The sequence below is a fragment of the Heterocephalus glaber genome, unplaced genomic scaffold (assembly GCF_053883595.1).
Source record: "Heterocephalus glaber isolate CG9 unplaced genomic scaffold, H.glaber_assembly_v1.0 deba00001452, whole genome shotgun sequence".
Taxonomy (NCBI): domain Eukaryota; kingdom Metazoa; phylum Chordata; class Mammalia; order Rodentia; family Bathyergidae; genus Heterocephalus; species Heterocephalus glaber.
This window is the reverse complement of record NW_028258302.1, coordinates 7,454,330-7,480,810: the sequence shown is the minus strand read 5'-3', so window position 1 is coordinate 7,480,810 and position 26,481 is coordinate 7,454,330. Positions and strand designations below refer to the sequence as shown.

Below are 26,481 nucleotides of genomic sequence, written 5' to 3'. Positions count from 1 at the left end.
GTGGCTTTTCCTGTTGAAGATCACTCAGTAGCCCAGGCAGCTAGACCAAATGCTTTGCTAGGGAAAACAGGAAGTAACAAGCCAGTTTTTCCTGCTCTTGGAGCCTGAGTTCCCCGGACAGGATTTAGGACCAGCTGAGCGGGGAATAGGAACCCTGTAGAGGATGCAGAGGATACCTGTCACCAGGCTGCCAAACTGTAGGTGCTAGGTGGACTAAGTGCTGTGCACCTCCTCCTGTATCTTGGGCCCCCACCGGGGCCTTGACTCCCAGAGTTTTGCCCAGCATCCATTTTGGTTTTGTTTTGTGAATTTTTTGCTGGCGTTTATATATTTATTTTTTTCTTTGAGACAGTCTGTGTAGCCCAGGCTGGTCTCGAACTTGCAGTGATCTTCCTGCCTCAGCCTCCTGAGTGCTGGGATTACAGGCATGTGCCACCACACCTGGCTCAGCATCCATTTTGAATAAAGGACAATTGAAGGCAACTCCCTCAAACTAGGGATGTTCTGTGAGCATCCTTCCACTGGGTGGAGAGACGAGCGCACGCTACTCTGGCAGGCCTGAGGTCTCAGGACAGTCAGGCAGGCCAGCTTTCAGCCAGGGTAGAGCTGTGTCAGGCCGCGGCGAACTGCAGGACTTCTCAGGCATGGATTGTTTCAGGTGTGCAGCCCCAGGTCCACAGAGTCAGGGACAGGAGCACAACACTGCTGAGCCTGGAGGACTGTAAACAGGTGCTTTGTGTCCAGGTCAGCACCCCCCAGCCCTGTTCTCAGGGTTGGCCCTGACAGAGCTCCGCCCTCAGCAGCAAATATTCATGGAACAACTTCATTCATAATTTGTATCAGATGTTGAAACTTGGCCCTTTTGATCCTGAGCCAGTTGTCATGCTCCACTACCCCTGAGAGCTTTCAGGAATGTTCCAGTGAAGTTCGATCCATCTCCCCCAGCTCCAGCCACTGCCCTGCCCTCCTCCAGTTTCTTAGAATGTCTGTTGGCATTTGCCTGGTGCAGAGTCTCAGCAGTGAGGGCATCAGCATTTCTGAGGTGGTGACAGAACCCTGGGTCAGGGCTGCTGAGGAACACACCCTGCTTGAGATGCAGGAGCCCCGAGAAGTCCCAAGTGCCTTGTGAGACACTGCTGCACACCAATTTCACCACAGCACTGTTTATATGACAGGTTTTATTGAGGTTGTGTCAATACTGTTGTTTTTCTTTTCAAAATGAAGTCCCATTTTTTTTTGTCTCCCCAGTGCATTTTTCCCGATCCCGTGACACAGGGCACATGTAAGTAGAGACCTAAACTTCCTATACCAGGTTAGAAGTGAAATTACTAGTGGGAAACATTTAAACCCTAATCGTAAAAATAAAAATTAGAATACAAAAATGCACAAGGTAATGTATTTTTCATAGTTAAAACCTGACACTGTTTATCAAACCAAGTCAGGTAACTGGATACCTGTACCTCAAATCCATAAACACTTCAGAAACATGAACCACCCTTCTCTAGAGGCTTCAGGAATGAAATCTGGCAGAAGCTGAGCCCTGACACTGCTTTTGGGATCCCTTTGGGACACTGGTTCTCTGCGCTCCCCCTGGGAGCTAATTAATTTCTGCCAATCAGCACCCATCCTTAAGGAGTCAAATACAGTGGCTTTCAACCAGGGAAGGGGGTGGCTGAGCAAAGACAGGACCCCACCAGGCCTGTTGAGACTCCTTAGTTGGTTCTCTCAGGTGTCCGGGAGGAAGAAGTCCACCGTGAACCCCAGGCAAAACCTTTTCTCAGTTTCACTTGGACAGATTCGGATTTCCATTCCTCCCTTTGAAAGATAAAGTAGCCTGCTTTGGAGAAGTTGTGGGCAGGGGAGGAGGGCTGTCAAGGAGCTGGGGGAACCACAGCTTAGCAAATCAGAAGTCATCAGTCGTCCTCCCCTTTCAACATAGTCTGGCTTTGGCCAGTCAGAGCAGTGCTCACACTTGGTGCAGGGAGGTGGTTAGCTTGGTGAGGGGTAAGTGAAGCCTCAAATGGTGGGGCAGGTGGGTGACCATCCTCCCATGGGGCACTGGCCACCATCAAAGCTTACACTGGGGGCCAAAGAGCCGGGTGGGGCTGTTCCCTGAAGAGGCGCCCTGACTGGGGAGAATGGCGCACACATCCAAAGGCAGCCCATTCCAGGACGACTGCAGCACCCTTCCCCTCAGAGCCTCGGCCTCCCGGGCCCTAATCCTGCTTCGAACAGGAAATTGGAATCAGAGGTGGAGGCAGAGGAAGCCCCCACAGATTAACCCTCTAGTAGAGACACATATCTACCATGTGGTTCTTATTAAGGAAAAGCAAGTGGGAGCTTCATCCCTGCGCTTGGGCGCCCCTTGTTCAGGACACTGAATGAGAGGTGCTCTGCCTTTGAGAACTTGGGTTGGGGATGGCAAGGATCCTTTTACAATCTGGTATGAGGAAACTGGCCCACGCCCAGCAGGTGAAGGGGAGACGGGCGAGTACTCATGCTTGTTGCCCTCAGTCCTGCCTGCTGCCACTCATCACAGTGCATGGCAGTCCCCAGGGGCCTGTGCATTGTCCTTGTGCTAAACGAAGCTGGAAGATGGAGGGGCTGCTGTCCTGCCCCAGATCCACGCTCCTACCCTTCACAGACCACCTTTCCCCATGACTGTCACTGCAGCAGAGAAAGGGTGTCACCCCTTCCCAGAAGCCTGCAGAGAGGCCATACAACTGCCCCTGTCGTGGACAGGCCCCATGCAGCAGCAGCAGCAGCATCCTGGGGTTGGGTTCCTGGCAGGGTGTCCACACTGACCACCTCAAGGGTCATGCTGCTTTTCTCTCTTTCCCCTGAAGATGACCCACTGTCACCTGTAGGATGTCCCCAGGGAGCTGGAAGAGCCCCACTCCTAGAGCAGGTGCCCTCCAGGGGCCAGCAGGCAAACAGATGAGGGAGCCCCGTCCCTCCTGGCTCTGTCAGGGACCAGCAGTATCCGGGACTTGTGGGGGCCGGGCCGAGTATCCTAGGGTCCTGCAGGCCAGGGTCAGGGATGCAGCCCTGACACTGTTCAGACATCTCGGGGGGAACTCAGATCAGCCCCTTCCAGAAAATCTCAGCCACGTGTAGGGGCCAAGGCCACCGCCGCCTCTGTTCAGCCTGTGGTCTTTTTCTTTAAATGGAGGTCTTTGTAACTGAAAAGGTCGCTCTACCACTAAAGAGGAGGCCAGGGCAGCGGGGCTGCCCACGGGTTATGTTGGGCAGAGCAAGAATCCTGAAAAGGAGGAGTGGATGTACTCGGTGGAATAGAGTCCGTTGGCCTGGTCTGAGGGCATCTGCACCCAGACCTGGTCGTTGGGCCGCAGCTGGAGCACAGCACCCCCAGACGCTTGGTCCAGGTAGCCCTTCTTGTACTCATCATAGGTGTAGGTAGCCGGCACATTGTTCTTGTACAGGGCCACCCACACATTGGTGCCCTTGACATGCACGTGGTAAGCAAAGTAGTAGACACCACCCACGGGGCAGGTGAAGATGCCGGTGGCTGGGTTGTAGCCGCTGTGGCCATTATACAGAGTCCGATCAAACCTCACAGGCATCCCTGAGGCAGGGAAGGGGGAAGTGAGCACCGCAGTGAAGGCTGGTGTGGCGTGGCCTGAGAGCTCACCCAGCCTGAACTGTGGCTTGCCCCCCTTGCCCAGCACAGCGCCCTCCACACCACCGTTGGGCAGATGCAAGCCTGCGATGCCAGTCTCATCAAAGGCCCCTGGGGCGCCAGGGGGGCCGGGAGGCCCAGGAGGCCCAGGAGGGCCCGTGAGTCCTGGGGAGCCAGGGACACCAGGGGGCCCTGTGGGCCCAGCAGAACCAGGTTCCCCCATTTTCCCCTCCCCAGGGGGCCCTGGCAGGCCTGGTTCACCCTTCAGGCCTGGAAGACCCTGGGGCCCTACAGGGCCAGCTGGACCCTGGAGTCCTGGGATTCCTGAGGGGCCTCGAAGGCCAGGCTGCCCAGGGAGCCCCAAGTCGCCCTTCTGCCCAAGGGCTCCTGCTGCTCCTGGTCCCCCGGGGCGACCTGTGAAACCCGGCTCACCCTTGGGCCCAGCTGGTCCAGGGGGTCCATGGGCTCCAGGAAGTCCCCTCTCACCTGGAAGCCCAGGTTTACCAGCCAGGCCACTGGGTCCTTGGTCACCCCGAATGCCAGGTACTCCTAGGGGTCCTTCCGGACCTGCCTCCCCCTTTGGCCCAGGAGGCCCACGTCTGCCAGGAAGCCCTGCAGACCCAGGAGGTCCCGGGGGGCCCCCAAGGCCCTGTGGGCCCTGCTCTCCTGGCTCCCCATCCTCCCCTGGCTCACCCCTGTCCCCCAACAGCCCTGGGATCCCAGCTGGGCCCCTGTCCCCCTTGGGGCCTGGGAGTCCTGGCATCCCATAACCAGTGGGACCTAGCAGGCCAGGGGGACCCCGGGCCCCTGGCTCCCCTTTAGCCCCTGCTGGGCCTTGGGACCCAGGCACCCCTGCTGCTCCCGGCACACCCACACCATCTACCCCAGGGGGACCTTTTGGACCCACAGCTCCTGGCTCCCCCCTCAGGCCTGGAACTCCAGGAGGCCCAGACCCCCCTTTGTCTCCAGGGGCCCCAGGTAGCCCATCCAAGCCTGGGTGGCCCACACCTGCTGGGCCTGGGAGGCCAGGGGGCCCAGGAGCCCCACCCTGCCCAGGAGCCCCAGGCAGCCCTGGTTGGCCCACTCCATTATCCCCCTTGATGCCTCGATCTCCTGGGGGCCCAGGTTCCCCTTGGGGCCCTGGTTCCCCCCGGAATCCTGGGGGGCCTGGTACCCCCTGGGGACCTGGTTTTCCAGGAACAGTAATGCCCGAGGGGCCAGGGAGGCCAGGGGGTCCTGGGGGTCCCCAGAGACCCTGGTCTCCTCGTATCCCCGGCTCTCCTCGAAGTCCTGGCTGCCCTGGTGGTCCAACCTTGCCAGGAAGCCCAGGGGGACCAGCCTTGCCCATTCGAGAGAAGCCAGGGGGGCCGGCAGGGCCAGGCTGTCCATGGAGCCCTGGCTTTCCGGTGCCTGGTTTTCCTGGGAACCCAGGAGGGCCAGGGGGGCCCCGAGGCCCAGGCTTCCCAGGGGGACCTGGCTCTCCTTTGAGGTCCATTGGCAGCAGAGGTAGAGGCATTTCTGTGAGAGAGGGAGAGAGAGAAGGGGGCAGTCAGAGGTGACCCCATCTACCCATAGCAGTATGCGCTACACGGGGGCGGAGCAAGGCCCGATCTGCTCGTTAAGACCACTCCCAACTCCCCTCTCTGCACACTCTGCTCCCACAGGGGTTGCCCAGTGACCATCTTGGGGGCCACAGGGTATCCTTACCAGGGCTCCCAGCACCCAACCTACTCAGTCAGGCTGGGCCTTCCCCATGATTTAAGACAACTTTCTTCCCTGCATGACACTAGGTGGCACCAGCAGCCCGCCTTAAAGCCAGCTGGAGCAGAACCCCCCCCCCCCCCCCGACACAATTCCTCCATAACCTTCCCACCTACCCCCACCTAAACACCACCTGTGCCATCCAGCTGCAGCAGGGGGACTCTAGGCCATCTGAGGCTGAGAGGCCCTGGACAGCCTCAGGAAGAACAGTGGACATGGGAATTCTTTGGTAGGGACGGGGGCTGCAGTGAGGGCCTGCGAGGGTCTGGTGGAGTCAGAGCTGTTTGGTACGAGGTGGGGCAGGGAGGTCTCACCCAGGTACTGGCCCTTGCCCTCTCGGAAGGGTGGTCCCACAGGTCCTTTCTGCATAGGCTGCACGTACTTCACTGGGGCGTAGCCTGCTGCCCCCCCAACCCCGCCACCAGAGGACACCCGTGGCCCACACCCCAGCAGCAGCAGCAGCAGCAGCAAAGGCAGAGGCATCAGAACCCCCTGCATGGCGTTCCCGGTGTGCTGCAGGGAGAAAGGAGAAGTCAGCAAGCCACCCTCTGGGTGACTGGGCAACAGCCCCAGGGGCTCCCATAAAGATCGGACTTTAGATATTACTCATAAGCAACTCCCAAAGCCACACCGGTCTTCAGAGGCTCCCTCCCAAACCTGTCCCAAGCCTGCAGTGGCTCTCCATCCCCACCACCCCTATAGGCCCATGGGGCTCCCAGGACCACAGCTCCCCAAGACAGGGCACTGTGCCTTCTGGAGCACCAGTCCGGCCTCGCAGCATGTTCCCTGCTAAAAACCTTTGATGATAACCCTCACTTCCATTGGCCAGGCCCTGGGGTGAGCTCTTCAGAGATCTGAACTCAATCCTCGAAACACTTGCACAAGTTATTACCGTCAGCTCTACTTCCAGGTGATAAACCCCATCTCAGGTCTCTAGGAAACAGACCCGGGACTTCTTTGGTCCATGTGACTCCATGTCATACTGATGCCCTTCCAGGCTCCTCACTGCCTTCAGGATAAGGCCATGGTCTTTTGCACAGTAGCCAAAGCTTTTTTCTTCTAATACTGAGGAATTGAACCCAGGGGTATTCTACCACTGAGCTGCATCCCTAAACCCCTCCCTTTTTCCTTTTTTAAAGTTTGAGATAGGTCTCTCTCAGTTGCCCAGGTAGGACTCGAACTTGTGATCCTCCTGCCTCAGTCACCCTGGGGTTACAGGTGTGCACCATTGTGCCCAGCAAGCCAAGGGCTTCTAATCTTCTGCTCTGTGCCTGTGTCACCAACCCCACAGCCTATTGCCCCATCCCATCCCCTCCCCTACCTGCACCCTGTAGCCCAGAACTCCTGACAGCGCCCAGACCCCAGGTGGCTCTAGGTGTGGCCTCAGCCCTGGCACAGCCGGGCCATGTGTTCTAGGCACGATTTCTATAGTCTCATCTTCCATTTCTTTTCTTTTCTGCTGTGCTGGGGAGTGAACTGAGGGACTCACACATGCTATGCAAATGTTCTACCACTGAGAGACACCCCAGCCCTTGGCTTCCATTTCTGCACCTGTAGAATGGGTTCTTCTTTGTGTGGGCTTCCTGAGTGTGAGTTGAGGCCTGAAGTCCTGAGCCAGGGCCTGGTCATACAGAGCCTGAACGCAGTAGGTGCTGCTGTCCTGAGGCCCTGGGAAGGCTGGGTGACCTCCAAGCTGCAGAGCAGGTTAGGGGTGGAGCTAGGATTTGAACCGGGAGCTGGGTGGCAATCTGTGGATTTCTCCAGAGCCTACCTTCATTCCTGCAGAGCTACAGTGACCCCGAGCTGGGGGCCCAGCCCCTACCAAGGAGGGCTTTGCTCCCCACAGGACTCCCTGAGCCCCAGCCACTGCCAGGCACTGGTGCAGAGCCCCCAGGTGAAGTGAGGGTACCTAGAGCAGGGGTGTGAAGGAAAGGGGATTTCCTTGGGTCGGAAATGCAAACAGTCCCTCATTCGAATGATGGGTGCCAACTCTGAGCCAGGTGCCATATCTCTACTTGTCACAATAGCCCTAAGAAGCAGGTTGTTTACTCTCTTTTAAAAAATAACAAGTCTAGCTAGGCACGATGGTGCATACCTATAATCTCAGCCCTTGGGAGGCTTGAGCTGAGGAGTTTGGGGCTAGCCTTGGCAAGTAAGACCTTGTCTCTTGAAGAAAAATGAAGCAGGAGAAGGAGAAGAAGAAAAGGGAAAAGTCCACTGTATGGATACAGCTCATCTTGTGTTTTGAGCCCTTCGCTCGGCTTGGAGCCCTTATGAAGAATGCTGTGGTGAGCATTCCTGTCATTATCACCCAAGCTCCCCATGGCGAGTGGAAGACCCGGAGCCTGGGCCTCTTCCCACCCAGGCCTTGCTCCCCAGCTCTAAATGCTGTGTCAGGGACAGGCTGGGATGCAAGGTGGTGAGAACTGCCAGAAGACTTCATACACAGGGGCTTTGAAGGATGCGTAGGAAACTAACCTCGTAGGCAGGAATGGCAGGTGTCAGGTCAGAACAAGCCAGGCAGCTTGACTCCCAAGCCCGCCCTAACTCCGCTCTCCTGGCCACCTGAGCTCACACTCCCCGCCCCTGTGAGGCAGGAGGCAGAGCCAAGAAGTAGCTTCTGGCTTAGGTATGCCAGGACCAAGGTCATGACACCACCAAAAGAGAAGCCAGGGCAGCCCTGGCTCTGGGGAGGCCCAGCCCACGTTCCACCCTGAGGTAGAGGGGTAGTGGGGTTCCAACGAAAGGGTACAGAGCCAGGCACAGACAGTGCCAGGGTGCCAAGCAAGCAAGGAGAAGGGCCCCCTAGCGAGATGCCTACCTTTTATCCCTCCTTGGTAAGGGGGGTCCTCCAGGAAGTGTCCTACAACCCAGGCCCTGTGGCTCCCAGCACCTTCTACCTAGTACTCTCTGTGTGTATGTGTGCACTCACCCACACAAGAGGTCAGAGACCAGGTCAGGTGCCAGGAACTGAGCTGGCATTTCCACAAGGAAGAGAATAAATGAGGACCACAGCTCAGAAGCCAGGTGTCAGGTGCCACCTAAAAAGTTCTGCACTGAAGATGTTTAATTCCCAGTGTCCAGAGAAAGAGATGCTATTACACATGCCCATTCTACAGATGGGAGACTGAGGCTCACAGCAGCATGGAGATGTGTACACTGGCCAGGAAAGGACAGAGGATGGGGAAGGACAAGGGCAGAGAGGGAGTCAAGAAGCAGAGCAGCTGGGAAGGCGGGCAGGTTGGAAGGAGCGGCTCTCCTCAGCTGCAGGGATGTTGCTGGGCTCCAGGATAAAGAGGGAGTCAGGACCGGTAGATGGGTGTGGGACTGGGGGTGGAAATGAGGAGGGTGCTGAGCCTCCCCAGGGGATGCAGAAGGAAATGGTACACAACTTGGCGGCCTGCCTGCCCCAGCCACTGAGCCCCAAGCTCACCTGCTCCCTGTCACTGTAGCCCCACACACACACTCTGGCTCCCTGGGGCGCTCCGGTCTGCTCCCTCACAGCTTCTCCACCCGGAGCTCTAGCTGGGCCTTGCATACCACAGAGAGGCTCACTGCATGGGTGCCTCCTTTGGGCTCCACTGTGGCTCTCCCACTCTCCAGTCCTCACACTGCCCCACTGCATGCCCAGCACAGGGCCTGGCAGGCATAGCAATGCTCTAAATGACTGATGAACTCAATTCACCATCACATCCATCCATCCATCCCATCTGTCTCCAGCTCCCCCCACTCCAGCCCTAGACTTGTGTTCAAATATCAGCCAAGCGTTCTCGCCTGGCTTCCCTCAGATGCCTCCACCCAAACTGCTGTCATTTCCTTCTCACTCTTTACTTACTTCTCCCCAACCCCAGGTACCCAGGCCAAACTGTGAACATCCCTGCTGACCCTGCCTTCCCTAGGGAGTTAGTCTCTAACCTACAGAATGCCTTGGTGCCCTTCCTTTAAGCCACCTCAGCAGGGTGGGGCAGAGGGCCTAACGGATGGGATGGAGAGTGGTGGTACACCCACAATCCCAGCACTCAAGAGGCTGAGGCAGGAGGCTCAAAAGTTTGAGGCCAGGGCCGGGGATTTAGCTCAGTGGTTCCACCGCCAGCCTCACAATCGCAAGGTCCTGAGTTCAATCCCCAGTACCAAAAAAAAAAAAAAGTTTGAGGCCAGCCTGGACTATGTAACAAGACTCTGTCTCAAAATAGAGCCACACACAATGGCCCATACCTGTAATCCCAGCACTCTGGGAGGCTAAGGCAAGGAGCAAACCCAGCCTGGGCAATTTGGTGACAACCTGTCTTAAAACAATATGGAAAGGTTTTCGAGTGTAACTCAGTGCAAAGGCCCTGGATTCAATCCCCGGCACCACATACATACAGACATTCATAAATAAAACTTTAAAAGGAGATATAGTGATGTAGCTCAGGGGTAGAGCGCTCCTGGGTTCAATCCCTAGCACCAAAAGAGAAACAGCCCACTCAGTCCATACTTTCCTCAGACGCCCCACAGACACATCTCAGCAGGCCAGAGCGGCTCAGACCGGCTAGGAAGGAAAGAGGTGGGAGGAGCAATGAGCTTATTCCTTGTTTTCCCCACGTGGAATTCCAAGCCAGGGGTCAGGGGGAGGATCCTGAGGCTTAAACCAGCTCTCCCAGTGACTGGCTGTGTGACCTTGGGCAAGTCATCGTGCTCTCTGGTGACCTGGGGAAGTGAAGACAGGAAGGAGGCAGGGCTGGAAAGGGCACGGATCCTACCCAGGGTGGGGGCCTGAGGGACGCACTCAGGAGACGCTGATTCAGGGGATTGAGCAGTGGCGACGGCGGGGGTAGACATGCTGTTTGGACAGCTGCAAGTCCTTAATGGGGATTTCCCCCCTTTTCAACAAATCCCCGTAAAATAGCCTTTCGTCCAAGTCAGCGTTTTGTGGTAGCCTGGCCTCCTCCCAGGGAGGCTGGCTGGGAGCGGGTGCTCCAGGGTCTTTCGGACCAAGAGGGCAAGTGGGGCTCAGCAGAAACGAGCCCCCTCTCCTGGAAGTGGCCAGCAGGAAGGGGCACTGTCAACAGTGACCCTCTCTCAAAGGGGAATGTCTTAGGGTGACTGGCAGAAGAGGCCCAGGTGATCCTGTCAGACTAAAAGAAATGTCCTCTCCCCATCCCATTTCACAGATGAGCTATCAAGGTCCAGACAGAGGGAGGGGGTGTGGAGAGGGAGTGTCACCCTGCTTCCCAGTGGACCATGCAGTGGGAGGCAGACATGGCCCAGGCACCCCTTTGGGGAAGGTGGGTGGAACCTGCCCCTCGAGGAATTCTACCCCCTCCCACCACCCAGCCAGCAGCGCAGTGGTGAGAGCGGTGGGGAGCCTTGGGGAGCCCGGCCGGCCAAACCACAGGTATGTTATGAGATGCTTCCTGTTGTGGAGACATTTCTTCGGGATCCACTGCCCGCAGCTCACTGCTGCCTGCCAGCCGCCTGTCTCCCCACTCCCCCACCTCGTCCTCTGCACTCTCCCTGGTCTCCAGCCTTGATTCCACTCTCTGCCCTACCTTGGCACCTCACCAGTGGAGCAGCAGCTCTTGCTCGGGCTCTGGCTAGATGGGGTCTGGCACAAGGCCCCCAAGGCCTTCCTAGGTGCAGGCAGCCCCTGGACTCCAGCACAGCTCCTTCCAGCTGGGTGACACTGGGCATATGACTTAACTGCTCTGGCTCTCAGTGCCCTCATCTGTAAAAGAATCATTTGAGATCACCTGAACCAGTGGCCCTTCCCTGAGTGCCGCCCTGCCCTGCTCCTGAGAGCTGGGAGTCCTCCCTTCAGACTAACTACATATCCTCCTGCTACGAAGCAGCACCTTTCTTCCACCCCTTCAAAGGGAGGTGACTGGCTACCAAAGGCCAAGGCCTGGTGAAATGAATCCCTAAATTTTCTAGGGTTTGTTTTCTGGGGTTTTTTTGGAGACAGGGTCTTGCTATGTAGCCCAAGGTGGCCTCAAACTTGAGATTTTTCTGCCTCAGCCTCTGAAGTGCTGGGATTACAGGGACTCACCACCATGATTAATCTTCTGACCTTTTGTTGTCACCATTTTTTTCTTTTGGTACCGGAGATCAAGCTCAGGACCTTCCACTTTTGAGGCAGGCGCGCTGCCACTGAGCTAAATCCCTGGCCCTAATTTTCTGGCTTTCTAGACCTTTTCTCTGACCAGTCCTGAGATGAAACTGACCAGGGGCCACAGAGCCCACCCCCCATCCCCTGGGCATGAGATCTGCCGCCACTCCCCCACTGGGCAGGCCAGACTTCTCCAGGACTCCCAACTCCCCACTCACCCCATCTCTCCCAGGCCTTTCCCAGCCTCCTTTCCTTGCCTTCTCAGGGGCCCCTGCCTGTTTTCTGCCTCTCCATCCACATGTCCACCTAGGCCTGGCCCTCCTCACCACCCTCACCTCTCCAGGCCTCGCCAGCCAGGCTTCTGGAAGGAACTGTCAGACTCCTCCCTCCCCGTGGCTCCTCACACGACCTGGCACCTCCCGGGCCTTGCCTCTCACCTGCTCTCCTTCCTGGAAAGGTTCCCTGGGGGACGCCCCTCAGACCTCTTCATAGCTCCTCTCTCCTCTCTGGGTGTTTCTCCTGTGGTTTCCAGCACTCCCGGCTGCTGGGCTCCATCCACCCCCAGGGACTCTCCCATCTGTCTCCAGCTCCCCCGACTCCGGCCCTAGACTTGTGTTCAAATATCAGCCAAGCGTTCTCGCCTGGCTTCCCTCAGATGCCTCCACCCAAACTGCTGTCATTTCCTTCCCACTCTTTACTTACTTCTCCCCCACCCTAGGTACCCAGGCCAAACTGTGAACATCCCTTCTGACCCTTCTTCCTTCGCTAGGGAGTTAAAGAGTCTCTAACCTACAGAATGCCTTGGTGCCCTTCCTTTCAGCCAACTCTGCCTCTACTCATTGCCTTTTGCAGTGCTCTTGTGCAGTAACCAACCTGCGTGAAAACACAGCACACGCTCCTTTCCCTTCAAACCCTCGGGGCTGGGGATTTAGCTCAGTGGTTTCACTGCCTGCCTCGCAAGCACAAGGCCCCACGTTCGATCCCCAGTACCAAAAAAAAAAAAAGAAGGCCATCTCCTTCAAACCCTCAGTCTAATCCTACGGACTCTGTCTCCTCCATTTCCCTCACTTCTGTTCCTTCCCCACAGCCTCTGTCCTAATAGAGATCTTGTACTCCCCCAAAATCCAGCCCAGTCCTGGCACATCCCAGCCACTCAGTAAAGGTTTGTTAAATAGCCAAACCTTACCTAGATGGTCATAAAAATCTCTCACTGAGCCCTCAGTCCCTGGCTTCTCTGTTTTCCTCAATACAGCTTACACAGACTCCTACTAGCTTCTCAAACTTCAGCCTGCATCAGAACCATGGGGACAGCTGCAGCACATGTTCTCAGCCCCATCCTGACTCTGAAGCAAGGCCAATGCGTGCATCTCTAATCCGCTCCAGGCGATGCTGACACTATCTGTGGTCAACTCTTTGGCACAGCTCTGCCCATGCCTCTCCCCTGCTCTGGGCTCTCCAGCAGCTCCCTGGTACTGACAGGATAAAGTCCATGTTATTCTGCAATTCCTGTGGCTTCCAGGAGGAGAAGCACACTTTAGACTCAAAGTCGTGAATCAATTAGGAAGGAGGGAAAGGCGGGGGGCTGACAGTGAGTCCTGCAGAACACTGGTGAGGCCTAAGAGCCGTGTGCTCAGAATGCCAGAGACCAGCTCATGGAAGCAGGAGCCACATGGGTGGGTACTATGCTGTCTTGTGTCCCTTTCTCCTTATCTGTGTCATTGAGTCCAGGTTTTTGCCCCTGTGCCTTGGGGTTCTCTGTCTCCATCCTCCATCCTATCTGTACACCACCTCCATCTGGGACTACCTTTCTCTGTCCCCTCCCATGTCTTTGTGCCTCGCTCCCTGAGTTCTGCAGCTGTCAGTCACTTGGCAGGACCCTCTGCCAGCCATTTTGGTCCACATCTCATGTTCACCTTGGGTCTGTGCTTGCCCTCTCTGGATGACACCTGAGCAGCCCACAGGGTCTGGCAGCGACTTGGGTGTCTGGTGTCTATGCTGAGTCACTGAAAGACTCTCAGACCCCCAAATTTAGACATGCAGGTGAGGCTGCTCCAAAGCCAAAGAGCTGGCTGGAATCTGGGAGGCTGTGTGATGACCCCTCAACTCCCAGGTAGAGGCAGGGCAGGAGTGTGCCCTTGCCCATCTTCTCTGCCCTACCAAAACCCAGTTTCAGTTCCATCCAAAGCCAAGCATCTCTCACCCTGGCAAACAAGGTCCCCAGGCTACATGGGACCTCAATTTTGGAAGCAGTTAGAAGGTGGCCTAAAGGACAAGTCAGAATTTGCCCAGCCCTGAGGAACAGGTGATGGCAGGACAGTCCAGGCCGAGAGCACAGCAAATGTCTGGATAGTAGGGACATCCGGGAGGCAGTCAGCCTGTGGGTGTGGAACTCGGGAGACAGACATGGGCTGCAGGTAAGAACACAGGCTTGTGGGCTGGGGTTGCTGCAGACTGGCCAACAGCCATGCACTCGCCTTGGGGAAAACGCCCAAGGCTTAGGGAGTGAGGGGAGCCCACCATGACCTGGGCTCTACCCCAGCACCCTAGGGTGAATGCCCCAGACTTCCCACCATGTCCCTAGAACTACCTTTACCTCCATAGCCCTCTCTCACCCTGGATAGCCCTTTCCACCTTCCTCCTCCCACCAAACACTGCTCATTTAAAACCCAGGACAACCACCTCCTCCTCCAAGCAGCCTTCCCTGCCTCCCTCCTTTGGGGCCTGTGCCAGCCACTCTCCCTCTGGATGCCTCCCCTGACTGAGACTGCTACACAGCTTGTGCCCTGACTACCTTGACTCCCAGCTTGGCCCAGCCCCCGGGGTGGCTTCCACCAGGGCTCCTTTCTCCCACAGGCGACAGCCTTCACTTCCAGGCCCCTGGGCCCTGCCACCTCTGCTTCTTCGCTAAACACCCCAACATCCCTGGGGGAGGAGGAGAAGTATCCAGGAAGGTAACAGCAACAGAGGAGCCAGAAGGGGTCAACAGGGGCAGGGCCCAGCCAACTGTGGATCTCCAGGTCCAGCTGGTACCATCGTTTGCCTCTGCCAGGGCTGATTTGAAGGCCCCAGCTCCAGCCACCCCACCTCCCCCAGGCCAGGCAGCGGGAGTACTCCACCTCCTGTCCCTGCCTTCTGGTTCCCATTTGCAGCCTTTTCCAGAGCGCCACCCGGCCCGCTGCGTCCCAGCCTGCCAAGAATCCTGGGCCTCCGCGGCTTCCCTGAGTGGTGGCGGCAGCAAGCAGCAGCAGGAGGGGCAGACTGGAAGGGGGCTGGTGGGAGTGTAGCCAGGCCACTGCACCCAGCCAGGCCAAGCAAATACGGTGGCACTGGGTGAAATAGTTCACAAATGAAAAAAAAGCTGCTTCCAAGCTGGACCAGGGTTTTAAAGCCCAGGCTCAGGAAGCTGAGGTCACCTGCAAGTGGGGCTGCCGCTGGGACACCGGGTCTGGGAGGGGCCTCTGCTGCGGCAGGAGGGAGTTTAGACAGCATCAAGCCCAGGCCTCCTCCAACCTGGGAGATCAGAAAGCTCCCCGCAGAGCTAGCTTACCTTTCAGGTCAGGTCAGAGGGCTGGGAAAGGTCCCAGTAGAGGCAGGGCCTGAGGACAGAGGAGAGCCGCAGTGAGGAGATGCCAGGAGTTTGGGGAGCCCACACACTCACCCACAGGCTCCCCAGCCTGCTGCACGGCTTCCAGTCAGCAGTGCTGCTACAACTCGGGGCCCACCTCAGCCTGGCTTCTCAGGTCCCCTCCTCCCAGGGAGTACCACACCCTCCCACTACTCTGCACTCCTCCTGTGCACACTGAGCATTGCCTGCTGGGGCTGGCCCACAGTTCACCAAGTTCCTCCTGTCCTGGAGCCCAGGCTGAGGAAGTGGCTCCTGTGTACCAGGATCCATCCTGGCCAAGTCCCTTCTCAACATCAGGTCTGGTTGGGGGTGACCTTTACCATGGGGGGATCATCCCCGCCAGGGAAGCACCTATTATATGGGGGACCCAAGGCTGAGCTTGGGACTCAGAAATGGCTCCAACCTATGGGCTGCCCTGCTCTGGAGGAGCTGGGGGCATCAGACAAGTGGCATTCACACAAGTGGCTGAGACCTATGGGCTGCAGAAACTCAGAGCAAGGAACACTGCCCCCCTCCCCAACCTCCTTCGTGAACTTCATGAAGGAAGGGACATAGGCACTGGATCCTAAAGGGTGAGCAGGAGTCAGCAAAGTAAGAAAAGGAACTTGAGGCTATAGGAAGCGACTTGGCAGACACAGGAAAAGTCCTGAAGTGCAGTGGGGTTCGGGAGGACAAGCAGGAACTAAGGCGAGGGCCATGGGAGGAAACTAGAATGCCATTCTTGCATTTATCTGGAGATCAGTGGGGAGCCAGGGATGCCTGCTGAATGGGAAGGTGATGTAGTCAGAACCCTGGATGGCTGGGTCTCCATTTCTGCTTCAACCAAGCATGGCGTCAGGCTCTGTCACAAGTCCTGGTCCAAGTCACGCTGCTGTATACAGAGGGGCTGGGCTGGAGTCCAGACTCAGATACAACTCCTGGGTAGATGGGGAAGGGATGCCCAGCCAGCCCACCTGGCAGGGAGGCCTCCAGCCGCGTCACTCTCTCCTCCAGCTGCTTGCTTGCCTCTGCCCACTCCCATGGAAACTCTGACATCCAGCCCTCTAGCTGCACAAGCAGACAGATGCCAGAGCCAGGGGTTCCAAGGCCTCCTCTTCAGATTGCCTGAGCCCTGCCCTGTCCTGCTACTGTGAACACCAAGACCCCGAGGTGGGTCCAGAGCTGCTTGCTGAGGCCCCAGCCTGGGTGTCCTCAGGGTACAGCTTAGCCACAGCCTCTCTAGCCCAGACCCCTCTCCCACCACGCGCCTGGAGGGGAAACATATTGTTGGATCTGGGCTTTGAAGGACAAATATGAATTTAATGGGCTCATGGTGGGGAAGGCAATTGTCCGGGGCCGAGGGGATAGTGTCAGTCAGGTATAGAGGTGGGAAAGCCCTGAACATATTCAGGGGACTGAGAATTAAAATAAAATTAACAAACAAATGAATTCATAAATCATGGCTAAATTCATTGTGCACCTAGTACATGCCCATTCTGTACCTACTACTGTTCTGGGTATTTCCATGGGTCATCACTTCTTTTTTGGGGGGAGGGTTTTGGTACTGGGGATCGAACTCAGGACCGTGCACTTGTGAGGAGGCAGGGTGCCGCTGAGCTAAATCCCCAGCCCTTTTTTTGTTTTGTTTCCTTTTGAGACAGGGTCTCACTGTGCAGTTCAGGCTGGCCTTGAAATCACAGCGATCCTCCTGCCTCAGCCTCCCAAGTGCTAGGATTACAGGTGGATCATCTCATTTAATCCTCACAACAATCCAGCAATGCAAGTACTTCATCTTCCCCTTTTTTTGGGTACCGGGGAGGCAGGCCCCTTTTTTGTTTTTGAGACAAGGTCTCTATGTAACCCAGGGTGGCCTCGAATTCCTGGTGATGTTCCTGCCTCCGCCTTCTGAGTCTTGTGATTATAGGCATACACCATCATACCCAGCTCATCTTCCTTTTTAACAGATAAGGAAACTAAGGGACAGAGAATTTAAGAAACTAGCCCAAGGACATACGCTGGCTGTTGCCTCCAATGCCTGGGGTTTGTTTTGTTTGTTTTTTCGCCACTGAGGCTTGAACCCAAGGCCTTGGCCCTGAGCTACATCCCCACCCCTTTTTTAATATATTATTTTTATTTTGAGGCAGGGTCTTACTAAGTCACTAAATTGCCCAGGCTGAGCTCAAACTTGCAATCCTTCTGTTTCACCCTTCCTCCCAGAGTGCTGGGATTACAGTCATGAGCCACCACCTCCAGCTTAAGTCTGGACTCTTAACACCCATCATACAAAGATTTGATTTGAGAAGGGACGGCTGGGGTCAGATGAGGAAATGCCTTGAAGATCAGGATCAGAGACCTGGGCCCAAACTAAAGCTTGTCCTTAATAATAATGGTCTCTAGGGCTAGGGATTTAGCTCAGTGGTGTCACCACCTGCCTTGCAAGCAAAAGGTCCTGAGTTCAATCCCCAGTACCAAAAATAAATAAATAAATAAATAAATAATGATGGTATCTGAAGTACATCACGTGCACCAGACAGCACCGGTGATGCTCCGGACTATTTTATCAAACCTTCCTGGAGGGCTGGGGATATAGCTCAGTGGTTTTGCCACCTGCTGTGCAAGCGCAAGGACCCCAGTTCGATCCCTGGTACCAAAAAACAAACAAACAAACCTTCCTGGAATCTTGGAAGGCTGGAACTACTGACCCATTTCACTGAAGAGGAGCATAGAGGCCCAAAGAGGGTCACATCCATTCCCCATGGGTAGGAAGTGAAGGGGGCATGATCTGTACCCAGCTCTGCCCAGCCCCCAGGAAGCCAGTGCCTTGCACACTTGGGCCTCCTGGAGCCCTGGCGCTTGCTTCTCCTTCCACGGCATTCCCACCTGTACTTCTTTAACCCATGTGGCACCAGGGCAAGGCAAGGCTGAGCAAAGAGTAGACAGCTACTCCCAAAAGCCTCAGATGCTGCCCACAGTGCACCAAGGCTGGGCCCAGCAGGTGTGCCAGGGCAGCACCCGAGTCCACGTCAATGGGACTCTGTTCTTACCTCCAGCCCCAGTCCTCCCTAATCCCCTCCTCATGTCCCTCCTCTGGCGATATCTCCCTTTCACACAGAATGTGCCACTGGCAGCTAAATCCCAAACCAGACGTGGGTGGAACAGTCTGGATCCCCTGTCCTCCAGTAGTTTCTGAGGCTCCCCAGACAGCTGGCCAGACCCTAGATGTCCTGCTCCATTCCAAGTCTCCAAGCCCTGGTGCCAAGGGCCACAAGTGGACAGTCAGCTCTTCCCAGACATGAGGCTTTCAGGGTATGGAGAGGGAGAATCTCCATTTCTCAGCCCCAACTCTGGGCTACGAGTTTTATTTTAAAACTCATGGGGCCTGCCAGGCATGATGGCACATATCTGTGATCCCAGCACTCAGGAGGCTGAGGCAGTTGGAATCACTGTGAGTTCCGGGCAAGCATGGGCTACATAGTGAGTTCAAGTCCAGCCTGAACTACACAGTAAGACCCTCTTTCAACGACCCCCCCCTCCAAATCATAGGGGCAGACGAGGTGATGTATTGATGTATGCACATAATCCCAGCACTTGGGAGGCTGAGGCTGGAAGACAGCCAAGTAAAGGCCCAGCCTGGGCAACTTAGCAAAATGTTATCTCAAAATGAAATAAAAAAGAGCTGGGGGCGTGGCCAGCACTCAGTGGATTCAACTCCCAGGACCAAATATTTTTTGTGGGCTAAGAGAACTACTCTAGAGACCATGCATTCTCATCCCAGCAAGTTCCCTTACCCATCTGTGGCCTGGCTTCTTCCATCAGTGAAACGGGATCAGCTCGCACTCCATAGAGCCCTTGAGAGGGTTAGACAAGCTTTGTGTATCCAACTTAGAGCAGAGCTTGGCCTACAGAAACCCTCAGTAAATGTTCACTATTATTACTATAAGTATCATCCCTGTGTTACCGCCCAGCGGCCCCAGGGGTATTTTATATAAACCCCATTTTATAGATAAGATGAAACTCTGAGAAGACATTTACCCATGTGTATCAGCTAGCCAGAGGCAGATGGTCCAAGAGTTCAGTTCCAAGCTGAGTGAGTCCAAGATGCTGAGGCCAGCCCTCACTTCCCCTGCTGAGGCACAGTGTACCTAGGGGTCCTCTGCACCCCCTCAGCCCCTCCTGCCTGATCCCAGGGGTTCTGCCTCCACCTCAGCCCTGCTGCCACTACCGCTGCAGGAGGGGGTTCTGCATTCCTGGCTAAGCAGCTGGATTTGCTGTGCTCCTGGAACTATGAAAAGAATGTTTGCCACGAGCTGAGCCGTGGTCGCCCGTCAGGGAGCGTGGCCTGGAGGGCCCACGCAGAGCTGTGTGGCAGCCAGCACAGTGGGAGAGGAGGCCAGACAGAAGGGAGGAGTCCCGTCAGGAGGGCTGTGGACACTGGATGAGGTAAAGGCCAAGGAGCCAGCCTCTGAGATCTTTCAGGAGTGAGAAAAGGAGGCCTCCACCCTCAGCTCATTTCTCCTTCCCACAGGCTGTAGAGAAGGCCAGGCCCTCACCACTGGCCCATCTCATGGACGGGACTGGGAGACTCAGAGGAAAGATTGCCTGGGATCACACAGCAGCCAGGGGCAGAACTGAGACCAGAGGCCAGGATGCTAAGCTGACTCCTTCCTAGAGGCTGTCATCCCTCACAGGGACCACCAGGGACCACCACAGGCTCTGAGATACTAGAAAATACCGCCCTAGCCCTCACTGTTCCGGCTCTCTTTGGGCCTGGCTTTCCCTTCCCTGTCATTCCCCTTGCTGCCCACCTACCCCATAAAACACTTTCCACTTTCCAAACACCTGACACACTGTGGATGCCCAACAATTAAGTCTCCATTCCTTTCCCACTAAGCCAAGTCCTGAGGAGAACAGTGGCCCAGGTCAGTGGGAAGGTCAGGAGTCAAGTGTTCTCACAGACCTGGGAGTGAACACTGGGCAGCACCAACCTCCCCGAGCCTCCACTTACCCCTCTGCTAAGTGGGCTGCCCATCCCTGCCTTTGCAACCTGTTTCAAGGATGAGATAAGTAACATAGGACTCGGGACACAAGAAGTTCCCAAGAAACTAGTTGTTACCCTTCCCTCAAGGGGGCTGAGACAGGAATGAAGTTAAAGAAGCTCCAGTGTTGAGGGTCCCTCCACCTCAGGTCCCGGGTGGCCCTGTGAAGCACAGACAGCAGCCTTGAGGAGGAAGGGGCCTTCAGCCCAGTGTCCTGGCCTCTGGTCTCAGGTCTGCCACCACCTGCTGTGTGACCTGGGGTGATCTTTCCAGTCATACCAGCCTGGCCCTCCCCATGAGGCATCAGCCCTCTGCCACACTTCCATGTGGGCTTTTCTCTCCAAGGCCAGGAATCCTGCCCACCCTGGCTGCCTGGGACAGTCACCCTTCCATTCAAAACTTTTCAAGAATCTGAATGGAGGCCAGGTCTTCTCTAGTCCACTCCCAGGGTCCAGACAGGTGGGACAGACGCTGATGAGAAATCTTGGTGAAAGTTCTAGGTGCTACCCTCTAAGTGCGACATGGGACCACTCCTCACCTCTCTATAGGCTAAATGACCCTGGAGACAAACACTGACATTCCCATTTTGTAGACAGGGAAACTGAGGCACAGAGCTGGGAAGTACCAGGTCTATCTGACTCCAAGGGCTGGCTCTGCTCCACAGTGCTCATGCTGCCTTGCCTTCCCTCGAGATCTATGTCCACACCCACCCGCCCTGGCAATGCCCACAGAGCACAGCGGGTCTGGAATTGTCTTCCTGGAAGCATGACATTGTGTCTGATGTCTGGGCACACGTGTGCACACTCTGACCTTGCATACCCACCCAGGAGTCTATACATACCCAGGCCTCCCAGCCACTCCCCTCCCAACTCCAGGCCACACTCAACTCCCAGCCTCCAGTAGCTGTAGCTTCTCAGATCCCAGGGACCAAACCCACATCTCCCCTGCACCTGCCTCCTCTGGGGATGGGCCACAACCACCAGAGCAAGGCTCTTAGTCTACCCTCTCCTCACTCCTCTCCATCTACTTCCTCCTTTCATCCCCATGGCAACGACCCACTTCAGCCCCCTTCACCTTCACCTTCCTCCTCAAACTACCCAAAGTCTCCCTGCCTCTAAGATTCTCCCCTTCGGCCTCAGACCCCAGAGCAGCCAGAGTGGCTCCTGGCCTGTGTCACTCTGCAGCTCACACTGTCTTGGGACGAGGTCCTTGGGCACCTGACCTCAGAGCAGTGTGAGGCCCTCCCACTTCCCACCGTGTGATCCAAAGGCACCTCACTCCTCACTGTCCCTGAGAGACCTTGTAGCTCCCCACTTCCCCACTCAACATGTGCTGCTCCTCCACTCAGGACGTCCCCCACTCCTACCATCTGCACCTGTCACAAATCTCATTGTCCCTGAAAGCCTTAAATAGTAACCTGCTGGGTGTTGCCATCTATCCCTGATTCTACTCCCTCATACCCCTTCAGTTTGGTTTGCATGGTGCCTCCCCTTGGGGACCTCAACAGGTGCCCTGAGACCACAGCTGCACCCGATAGGAGAGGCCACTGTGCCTTTCTGGTTTTTCTACCCCAATTCTGTAAGTGCCTTGGGCCACTTCCCTACAATGGCCCACGCCTGCCACTGGGGGCCTCTGGAGTGAGCTGGGGGCAGGACAGGGATACGGCTCAACCAAGCTCAGAGCAGAGGAAGTAGTGGGGTTTGGGGCTCAGGCTGACAGCCCTCTTTGCATTGCTATCTTTGCTATTTCTCCTCTGTCTCACTAACACATTCACTTCCTCTGAGGCAGAGTGCGGTGGACAAATTGAAACTGGAGAGACAGACCCTAGTGAACCTGCAGAGTGAGTGTGCGTGTGAATGCTATCCTGTCTGAGAATGTCTGCATGGGCCATGTGGGGCCTGCCATGTGTCTGTAGGAGTCTTGGTGAGTATGTGTGCGTGTGCGTGTGCGTGTGTGTGTGTGTGTGTGTGCGCGCATGTGTGCGGTATCAGCCTATCACTGTTGGAGCATTTGTGGTGGTATGGGTTTCAGCAGGGGATGCTCTTGTGTGTCTAATGAATGTTTGATTCAGCGTGTGATTGTGTGTGACTCTCAGCAGGAGGGAATGTAGCTGTGCATGACTCTGTGTATCTGTGGTTTGTCCTCATTATCTTTTGGGGGTGACTGTGTGTCCAAGGCTCTGTGGGTGTTCACAGGTCCAGCAGGAGACCAGCAGGGGCATCTATGCGCTGATGAAGACTGCCAGCTCTTCTGTGTCTCCCCTAACTCCTCCCCTCAGGGTCAGTCTCCCTTAGCTCAGTGCCCAGAGAGGGACCCCAGCTGCCTGACTCCCCAGCATTGCTGTCTCACTGCCCCTGGGCCTCCAACACCCATCGCTGCAGCTGTGGGAGACTTCCTTTGATAAGGGCAGCAGCCAGGAGGAAGACTTCTGACCACCAGGGCACCTTGCAGGAGACCGGTGCACTCCTGTGTCGGAACTAGCATGTTCTCTCCCACATCAGTGTCTCATGCACAGGTATGTGTACACACACACACCCGTGTACACACACACACACAACTCAGAGGGGTCTGTTCTTCCCCACTGGGAATTCCTGGGCCCTGGGCTATAGAGCAAGGTCTTCTACTGGGGACCTCCTAGGGCCAGGGTATCTCCAGCCCCAAGGCAGAGACTCTGGGCTACTGTCCTGGAGTCCTGGGACCCCAGCCCCTCTTCTGAGCCTCTGCAAGTCTCCTGGAACTGGGGGAGGTGCAGAGCCTCTGGCAGGGACATTCCTCAGACCCTCAGTCTCCAGTTGGGGTGGAGGGCTGCCAGGACATCTAGAGTAGGAGCGATGTGGGGCAGAGGCAGGAAAACAGGTTAACTGGGTGGTCATGGCAAACGAGAAAGGCCGAAAGCCAGGTGGTGGTGGCCTCGACCATCCCGCAAAGGAGAGCTGCTATTCCCATTTTACAGGTGGGGAGCGAGATTCGGGGAGTGACCTGCCCAGAGCCACATCTTGGGGATTCCACCGCCACGCCACGGCTGATGCCTGAGACCTCGCTCCTCACTCCTGCTCCTCGGAGAGGAAGGGAATGGGGGGCTTCGCCTGGGTTTCTGCCTTGGGTGGGTGGGAGGGGGGGAAACATGGCGCGGGACAGCGGGATGGCCTCCCCCGCCTAAGCCTCCCCCCCCCCCCGTCCGAGGCGCCTGCGCTGCACTCCGCCCCTCCGTCCAGCCGTCCGCCCCCACTCAGCCCCTTACCTGCAGGGCAGCCTCGAGGGCGGCCCCGGCGCAGGCTCCGGCTCTGGCTCCGGACGGCGAGGGGCGTCGGGTCCGCGTCGCTCTGCAGCCGCGGAGGGCGGGCGGGCGGGCGGGGGAGGGCGCGGCGCGCGGGGCGGGGCCTCACCGCCTCTTTCCACCGCTTCGGCCAAGGCCTCCGCCCCGCCCAGCCTCTGACGACGCCTCCCCCGACCCCACTCCGGGACCCCCACAGCCCTGCGGCGTCCCCACGCCACCCACCCCACGCCAATGTCTGGGCCCAGGGTGTCCCAAGACCTGTGCCCTGGAGGGCTGCCTGTTTAGGGCAAACGGTGACCTATGCCGAGCTAGGAGGACAGCAGGGAAGGGTCAAGAGGGCCAGTCATGATGGGCTCACTCCCACTAGGAAGCTAAGAGCTGATGTGGTCACAGAGGCAGCCAGGGGCCATGCTGAAGCTGATTAGACTTTACCTGCAGGGAAATAGGGAGCCACGGAAGACTCTGGAGGGATCAGGTTTGTGCTTTGAAAGAGCACCCCAGCCAGGCATGATGGTGCATGCTTGTAATCCCAGCACTTGGGAAGCTAAAGCAGGAGGATCACTGCAAGTTTGAGGGCAGCCTGGGCTACATAGTGAGTTCAAGGGCAGCCTGAAATAAATAGTGAGGCCCTGGCGAGAGAGAGAGAGAGAGAGAGAGAGAGAGAGAGAGAGAGAGAGAGAGCGCAAGCGCAAGAGCACCCTGGCTGCTTTGTGGAGGAGATGGAGGTGAGGAGGTACTGGAATGAGTAGTCCTGGCATGGTCCTGTGAAGTGGAAGGAGGGAGTGGAGGGAGGGACAAGAATGAGAAGAGCTGAGGGGGTGAGTAGGCAGGATTTGGATGTTGGGGTGAAGGGCCTAGAGAGAGGAATCAAAGAGAGCAGCCCTCTCTCTGGTTAGGCCTTGGGGAGGGGGCCCAGGAGAAAGGGTGATGGGATTCATAGAGGGTGACACTGATACATCCAGAAGCAGAGTTCTGGGCTAGAGATTTGGAGGCTTTGGTGTGCAGCTGGCAGCTGATGCCAAGGGGGTAAGCAGTGGGCCCAGGGAAGCAGTGCCAGGACAGGCCAGGTCATGGCATAAGTCAGTACACATCCACAGTTAAGGGAGTCTGCAAAGCAGGCTGAGAAGGTGTGGCTGGGACAGTGCAGGAGACCAAGAAGCAGGGTCTCAGAAGGCAAAGCCACTGTTTTTCTAGAAGGCCAGGAACTGCATAGGGCCAAGTGTCACTGAAGAGTGTCCTTTGGGACCGGCAGTGAAAGCCGGTGGTTAGGGTGGGGACAGGGACAGTAGCCAGCTGCAGAGGCTAAAGGAGCACCACGGGGAGGAGGTGGAGGGAGCAAGTGCAGTGGGAAGTTTAGGTGCACTAGTCTAGGAGGGCAGGGGTGAGAAGGAGGCATGTTCCAAGTGTTTAGGAGCAGAGCTCTCCACAGGCCAGCAAAGGGGAGGGAGAGCCCAAGCTGTCTCTGGTAAGGGGCCCTCACCCCTTCCTCCTCCTGCTGCCTGCCCTCCAAGGGCCTCCCACTCTGCTGTCCCCCTGCCAAGGTATACACCAGCCCCGCCACTCCTCAATGGGGCCTCTCACCCTCACCCACCCCCAGAGCCTGGGCCTATTCCATCCCATCCCTCAGATTGGGGGTTGCTGGGTCTCAGTCTTGCCTCCTGCCGGGACAAGCCCAGAGGACCTATAGTAAAGCCAGGCCAGGGCACTGCCTGAGGAAGGGGAGGGGGCTTGGCCTGCAGAGTAGCTAAAGGATCTTGGCAGGGACTGGATAACTGGGTCCTTCCCCGGGCTGGAGTGGAAACCAGGCCCTGGTTGGGACTCAGGTGGGGGCTGAGCATTCTGGGAGGGGACAGGAGCTGAGCAGCAGGGACTAAGGACTACAGGATGGACTCTGCATTTGGATGACTGGGTTTAAATCCAAATGCCACCACTCACCAGCCCCGTGCCCTTGAGCAAACTGCTTAACCTCTGGCACCTCAGTTTTCTCATCTGAAAACCTCTCCAGGCTGTTGTGAGGATTGTGTTTGTTAATCTGCACACAACACTGAGCTCTGTGAGAGGATGGGTCAGGGGAGGGGCCTTGTGAAGCAGGCGGCAAGTAAGGGGCACAGCATGTGGGGAAGGGGCACCTGTGGCTTCGTGCACACAGCCTCACTCACATTCATACTCAGCTGGTCCCTCCTGACTTGCTCCCTCTACTTCTCCTGAGGCCCCTCAGGCCTGGTTCTAAGTGACACCCCTTTCCCAGCTTCCCACTTTTTCCTCCCCTGCCTGTTGCCCCATTCCAGCTTCTTTCAACCAGCTCTGGGACACTGAGGCTCTCTCACTGTAGCCAAGTCCTATGGCCCCTAGTGCTCACTGGCTGTGAGGGGCACACTGCCCCCAGGTGAGCCTCAGTGGCCCAGGTCCCAGTGGAGGCTGAGACAGCGTTGCTGTGACATTGAGGTCTTGTCTCTTTGTCCACCAGTCATTTGCTATGTAAGCCTCAAGACAGGAAACAAGTGTCCTTGAGCCAGAGATTGTGGACTGTCCCACCAAGGCTCACCTCTGGGCTAGGCCTGGCTGCCCACCCCACCACCAGGGGCTTCCACCTTTGGTCTGTCCCTGGTGGAATCTGGATATCAGTGGGTCAACTCTGGCTGTTGACCTCCCAACTACATGGCCTCAGGCAAGTTGCTGCCCCTCTCTGGGCTTAGGTTCACTCATCCATGAGAATCAGAAGTTGGCCAGTGAAGATTCAAGGGCTGTTCTAGGTCTGATCAGGGATATTAAACAGGTAGGTGGTTAAATGGAACCAAACGGTCATTTCTTAGTGCAGCCCCCAGAAGCACCAATGCTGGCACTGCCCAGTGGTCCAGGAAGTGGGCCGAGGAGGCAAACAGACCTAGGTTTGCAGCCCATGCTGCCTCTCTGCGACTGTGGTCAAGCGACCTTGTTTCTCCAAACTTCACACTCCTCCTGTATAGAGGGGGATAATTACAGTGACAATCTCCAATGACAAGAGCTAACACTCACAGGGCTCTTCACCCATGCCAGGCATTATTTTGAGCACTTTACCTGGATTAAATAATTTAA

At 56.6% G+C, this 26,481-nt stretch overlaps 1 protein-coding gene across 2 annotated transcripts; it reads right to left on the bottom strand.

Moving 5' to 3' along the window:
- Nucleotides 1-1,161: 1,161 nt before the first annotated feature.
- On the bottom strand, nucleotides 1,162-23,473 carry Col8a2 (collagen type VIII alpha 2 chain). 2 transcript variants are annotated; one of them, XM_004850950.4, is made up of 4 exons: nucleotides 23,371-23,473; nucleotides 15,037-15,085; nucleotides 5,716-5,914; nucleotides 1,162-5,158 (listed from the first exon to the last, which is right to left on the bottom strand). In XM_004850950.4, exons 3-4 carry the CDS (start codon nucleotides 5,897-5,899, stop codon nucleotides 3,240-3,242), a joined length of 2,103 nt encoding a protein of 700 aa, XP_004851007.1. In that variant the 5' UTR covers nucleotides 5,900-5,914; nucleotides 15,037-15,085; nucleotides 23,371-23,473; the 3' UTR covers nucleotides 1,162-3,239. The 2 variants fall into 2 exon arrangements, with proteins under 2 accessions (XP_004851007.1, XP_021118976.1); XM_021263317.2 differs by lacking the exon at nucleotides 23,371-23,473 and adding an exon at nucleotides 18,882-19,362.
- Nucleotides 23,474-26,481: the final 3,008 nt, after the last annotated feature.